Below are 6,687 nucleotides of genomic sequence, written 5' to 3'. Positions count from 1 at the left end.
TGGACTGTCTTGGCCATATATGGATTCTGTAACAGAATACCACACAGAACAGAATTTCTGTTAGTGTGGTATGTGGCCTCCATATATGGGCAGTCCAGTTAGATATGGGCTTAATATTGATGACATCAGGGATCTCCATATATGGGCATAAAAGGGATTCTGTTAGTGTCGTTCCCCTGACATCACAGTGATGTCAGAGCATCACAATGGGTGTACACGGACAGAGACAATTAATGTAGTTAATGAACAAGGGGGATATTTACTCGCAACCCATAAACATTGGTCCGCGACCCAAACATGGGTCCCGACCCACTGTTTGGGAACAGGCCTTTTCTAGTAGTCCACTTTTACAGTTTACTGTAGTTCTGGTGCTGAATGCCATATTGTAGTTCTGGTGCTGAATGCCATACTGTAGTTCTGGTGCTGAATGCCATACTGTAGTTCTGGTGCTGAATGCCATATTGTAACCAACCCTTTGTTGCCAGACATTCTCATTAAAAAAAATGAATGCTGTGACATTTGTTAAATCAGGCCAAGGCAATCCAAACCCCTGTGCCCTTTGACTGCCCACCGGACTCCCCTGTCTCTGATTCCTGCTTCATATCCAACACTTGCCACCAATCCCCAAAGATCTGAACACTCAAAGCAGTATTATGAACATTTGAACATGTTTTAGCAGACATGTATCGACGTGTACTTTACAGAAAGTGTGGCTTTTTACCTTTTCATGTATTCAATTACAGGGCCACGCTTGTAGCCACACTGGCCTACATCATTTCATTATTCATTACATTTGTCTCATTAAACACTTTCAATACCACTTCAGGGCTTTCCCCTCTTGACCTTTCATTGAAACAAGATTTCACCCTGAAGTGTGAAATTTAAGACAAAATTCCACAATCATCATCATTAGGATGTATGTGTTGAAATGTTTTTCTCGCAAATCTCCCATATTAATGCAACAACAACTTAATTAGCGTCAACAGTTCGAATCCCATTTGATCCCTATTAAGTCATCCCACATCCCCACAAGTCATCCTCAAGGTAAAGCGACATAATGTTGTGAGCTTGTCGATCTGCTATTTTCGGTCTGTGACACTGCCACACACAACTGAGTATACTGTACATGAACCTTCAGAGTGAAAAATCATGCCGTAGTTGTTTTCATACAAATTGTCTAGAATGGCCCACCAGAAGTGCATGTTCATTCAGCAGTGATAGAATATAATTTCAAACTATCTTGTACATTTCATTCATCATTATACATATAACTAATTGTCTGTTCTGATGGTGTGACCCAGTCTGGGTTTCATATCAACATTACTGTACATCCAGGTGAATTCTCAAAGCGTGGACTCAGAAGAAAGAAATGCAAGAGGCCTCTTTGAACAAAATATTTTTCTTGGTTATAATAAGTATAATCAAACCGTTGAATGTACCGACTGGAAAATGAAATGAAAGTTGTCGCACAACAATATAAAAAACATTAATGTAATAACAGGAAATGGGTCAATCCACATCAACACAGGAAGTGGATTTTCTTTAGAAAAAAAGATAAAAAATAAAAAGTTAAGGATGAAGGCCCAGCACTGGATAATACAGGAAACTGAATGAAATGAAATTACTTTAAAAGACAAAATACTCAGAAACACTCCATTCCAGGAGACATTTTTAGAAATGGTTGTTAAATCTAATGCTGCTACATGCTATCCTACAACAAAGCATAAAGAATGACTTTAAATGAATGCATATATATTGAGAGATGAGAATTAATATAAAAAGTAAACATCATGACTTTCACAAACAATATAATAAGATAACAAAACATACTGTTTCATTACAATAGTGCTGCAATAGGACAGGGCATAGTATTTAGGCTACATTTTACAGTGTTTCAATGGGGAGGAATAACCAGGTGATTGATACTTATTGGACAGGTAGATAGATGGCAACTAAATATGTACGGTAGCAATCAATTCCAGATTTTATGGAAGAATAGCTACACTGTTACTCAATCTGAAGATTAATCTTTGTTTCGTTAGTTGTTTTTTGCTTGAAATCTGTGTTGGTAAACTACAATTTGTTCGTAAATTGCACATGCAGTAATGTCTCGATGAAACTTTTTTCCTGCATGAAAGGAGGTTATTCCTTCCTTTTGAAACCATTGTAAAAGAGAGTGCTGCTATAGGGATACATATCTTGCATAGGAAACAACAAAGAACATAGGTAGGCCTGCGTTTGGTTTCATGCATAACAGAAAAGCCATGTGGGGGACAAAAGACTGACTCACATAGTGCAAATTCCCTCAAATCCCTCAAAAGACACACACATGCGCACGCGTGCAAACACACACGCACACACACACACACATGCACACATGCACACACACACACACACACACACACACACACACACACACACGCGCGCGCACACACACACATATGCGCGCACACGCAGTCACAATCTTTTCCCGTCACAGTTTGGCCATGTTAGCTCCAACATTCTGTTCTATGACCACACAGTAAAATCCTCAGTCAATTTAAATTAAAGGAGCCCTGGTGATTATACTGTGTGTGCGTGACTTCGTGATTCTTGACTTTTAACCGTTTTGTGAGAATGTTGGGCCTCTCTGTGTTGACGTTCAGGTCGTCATAAGAGAACACACTGCTGCCTACACATCCTAGCCAAGCCTGAGTTATCCATCGGTTTGTCACCGTGTCGCAAACGCTCACAAGCCGTCGCTTCACAACGATGTCTTGTGAGCTTGTAGATCTTTCATCTACCGGTCCGGCACAGAACGATAAATCAGGCTTCATAGCATAGGACAAAGCAACATGGCCACCATGGAATCAATCTGGATAACTATCGTCAAAGAAAAGGGAAAAACAGCGCCCTCTCTGTTTCGTTCCTTTTCATCAGAGAGTCTGTTCTTGAGAGATTACCATGGAATAAACTGCTTGAATTCTGTATACAGCAAAATCCTCTGTATTGAATCTCTGCATGTTAAAATCACACTGAGGATATAGCAGTAAACCCCACCCATTAAAAAGGTACACTTTTCATAACATCCCATTCCTTCACTACCTCCCCTGTCCCCTCTTTATAACCCCCCACCCTTCCCATTATTTCCCAGCAAAGTGGAACGTTTTGGTCTCAGAAAACAGCAGGGTTTGGAGGAAGGAACCTGGCTTGGTAGGGGTCAACAGTGACATCACCACAACCTGAATTAAAGATTGCATCGCTTTGTTGTTGCGTGAGATTTGGATGTACTCATCGTGACGTAAACAGAAGTTCGAAAATATATATTTTCAGGCAAGAAACACCCCACGGTTGTGACAAAGCCTACAAATGTTTCTCAGTTTGAAGTTAAGTGCCCACCTGGTGACCCTTACCAACAAGCCCAACCCCTGAACCCAAAGCCCCTTTGCCTCTTTTCTCTCTCTTCTGCTTAACCACTTAAATCCCTCTAGTCTTAGAGAATTGGACTTCAGTTACAACTGCAATTTGACCACTTTTTCCATCTACAGTTGACTGTTTTTCTTCTGCTACCTCCATTGTTTGACCTCTTGTTCCGCTCTCTTCTTTGATCTGCCCCCTCCCCCCCATGTCTGTGACTTGTGTTAATAGATATTATAGTCTCAATCATTCATCCAATCACTCAATCAATCATTCAATCCACCCTTTTTTCCTTGGCTTTTAGACCAGGGCAAAAAAAAAAAAAAAAGTGTATATCTGAACATCATTGTTATTCTCTTGTTGTTTCTAACATCCGGACTCATCTCACTTGCATGATGGGATGAATGGAGCATATTAAGATTCTATTAAATTGAGTGCCTATCCCGAATTAGTTCGGGATATATGATCGTATCACAGGGTGCCTATCCCGAACAAGTTCGGGATATTAAAAAAAAAAAAAAAAAAAAAAAAAAAAAAAAAAATTTTTTTTTTTTGAAAAAAATTTTTTTGAATTTTTTTTTTTTTTTTTTGGACCCCATCAAATCTGGTGAACATGATTTCAATCGCGATTTTGCATGTTCCACCCCCATACAACCCCATCTAACATACAGGGCAGCCATTTTTGTTTACATTACATGTAAAACATAAGGGCGATTATCTCAAGAATGCCTGAACGGATTTCCAATCGGATTTTTTTGTTTGAAAGCTGTGAACAAACTGCACAAATCCACTCCAATGCAATCCAGGATTGCATTGGATTTTTCAGAGCTCATTCTTCTCTGTTTTTTTCCCATGCATGAGGTGTGCAAGGTTTAATCATGGCTAAGTTGACGAAAATAAGGCTTCTAAAATGCTTGGTAGCCAATAGCTAACTTCAAGCTAACTTCATCCTCTTCCTGTACATGCAGTCATGCACAAAGGAAAGTGTTCAGGCAAGTCATGGCTGCAGCGCTTCTGCATATACCAGCATATCTCTATGGGATTTTCTCTGGCCACTGGGCGCCCTCTAGTGGTGAAAGGGGTGGCACTAAATGAGTTAATGTACATATTGTGTATTTTCTTTTTCCCCTTGCGGATATCAATGTATTCAATTATTTTCTTTTGCCCAGGTCTACTCTGATTGTTCGGCTTTCTTCCATTCCATCAGGGCTGGGTCCACTTTCAATGTAATCAACTCAGAAAAGTAAATCATAATAATAATATCACTGAAATGAATGAATGGTATGGTAAGTCATAGAGATTGTCATATTCAATATATATATAAAAACAACAATGAAGAACAATATTGTTCCATCTTTGTATTTACAGTTTAGTTTGGTGTGTTTGGTTGTTTCTTCAGTTGATTGCATGGAAAGTGAATTGAGTTTAACCCTGTTATTCACATCTTTGTACTACTGAATCCTCTTCCTCTTCCTCAGCGCATCTTGTGTTCTACATCAGCGTTGGCCATGTTTGAGCCAGGGCTGGGATCCTGCTGCCGTCTGGACTGAGGAGAGACAGGGATGGAAGGATGAGACAGAGGAGAGGAGAGGAGGGTAAGGCAGGGGTGATAAAAAAAAGGAGAGGGAAGAATGAAATAGAGTGAGAGAGATGGAAGGTGAGAGAGAGAGAGAGAGAGAGAGAGAGAGAGAGAGAGAGAGAGAGAGAAACAAAACAAAACAAATTAAGTACATATTTTCAACAACTAGTAATAGTGAGAACACTAAATCATGAACAAAGCCATAAAGAACACAATGAACATTACATTTGTGACGTGTGTAAAGGCATTTAACAGCTCATAGAAATTAGTAGTCATCTCAAAAGGCCATGTACTGTAGTACGATCACCATCAACATCTGCCATCTCAAGAACCCAAGTACTAATAGCAAATAGTTTAGCTATTGCTGCTGTAGCGTGGCTTGTTTGTTTGTGTTAAAATAGGTTGAGAAGTGACTCACTCAATACATGCGTTGAGTTTGAGGATACTGGGATCGGTGATAATTTTGTCGACTAAAACTATGACAAATGTTTTACGTCGACTACCTTTTCTTACTGACGAAAACTAAATAAAACTAAATGAAAACTAAGCTATGATGGCTAAAACTAAGACTAAATATAGAATATTTTGTCAACAAGAATACTACTGATTGGGTGAAAATACATCTACAAGCTCACAACGTGTCATGCTGAGACGTGTCTGAGCTTGTAGATCGGCTATTTTCAGCAAGTGTTGCAAAATCTGCATTTACGACGCCAGCAACGGTAGATCTAGTCGGCTAAAATCTTATATTTAGTCAACTAAAATATGACTAAAACTAAATGGAATTGTATTCAAAAGACTATGACTAAACTAAATCTAAATTTGCTGTCAAAATGAACACTCCCTGCATGGGATGAAAGGCTCACAAACAAAACAAGAGCTACATGATTGAGGGCTCCTGCATACAAGTAGTTTCTGATATGCTCACTAGAGGGAGCAAGAGAGCTGAACAATAACAGCTGTCAACTGCTGCTGTTTATAAACCAAACAGGTTTCGATATTTTTGGTCAAGGTGGCAGACAGATGGACAGACAGACAGACAGACAGACAGACAGACAGACAGACAGACAGACAGACAGACAGACAGGCAGACGACACATGAACTGGCGGACACACAGACTGTCTGACACCCAAATAAACATACAGATAAATAGACAGAAAGACAACACAGGCGTGTGACGTGTATGTATGTATACACATGCATGGTCTCAGGCTCACATGTGTGCATACTGCATAGGTATGCTTGGCCAGGAGTCCAGGCAGTTAGCTGTGTGAAGACCTTTAAAAATACATGATGACTTGGTTCTTGTGTGTCTGTGTGCGTGCATGCATTGCGTGCGTATTCTGCGTAAGTGCGTGCCATGACCTGGTCTGCCTGTTACAGATACCTCTGGTTATGTGTCTATAGCTAAATGTCTCTCTCGCCCAACATAGATAGCTGTGGGAAAGAGAGAGAGAGGGAAGAGGTCAGGCAGGGCGCGCGTGCACGGGAGAGTAGGGATGGGACGATTCGTGATATTATCGTTTATCGTGATAAAAAACACTCGCGATAATCGCATCGTGGAGATTTAATTTATCGTGATATCGTCCTCCGTCATGCACTGGGACCAAATCACCCTTTATTTGCCGAGCTGCATATCCGGTACCACTTAAACCTTTTATAATTGGTAAAAGGTACTTATAATATACGTACTTGATACAGTCTTTTTTTC

At 40.0% G+C, this 6,687-nt stretch overlaps 1 protein-coding gene across 1 annotated transcript in view; it reads right to left on the bottom strand.

Moving 5' to 3' along the window:
- Positions 1-4,393: 4,393 nt before the first annotated feature.
- Positions 4,394-6,687, bottom strand: part of cbfb (core-binding factor subunit beta) — a gene marked incomplete at its 5' end in the record, with an annotated part of 54,485 nt that continues 52,191 nt past the window's right edge. The window contains one exon of the mRNA XM_080737149.1: positions 4,394-4,942. Within this exon, the coding sequence (XP_080593275.1) occupies positions 4,871-4,942 (72 nt within the window). The 3' untranslated portion in view covers positions 4,394-4,870. The remainder of the gene's footprint in view (positions 4,943-6,687) is intronic.

Source organism: Nannobrachium achirus, assembly GCF_963921795.1.
Source record: "Nannobrachium achirus genome assembly, chromosome: 11".
NCBI lineage: Eukaryota > Metazoa > Chordata > Actinopteri > Myctophiformes > Myctophidae > Nannobrachium > Nannobrachium achirus.
The sequence above is the reverse complement of the archived record's forward strand: the minus strand, read 5'-3'. Positions and strand labels throughout refer to the sequence as shown.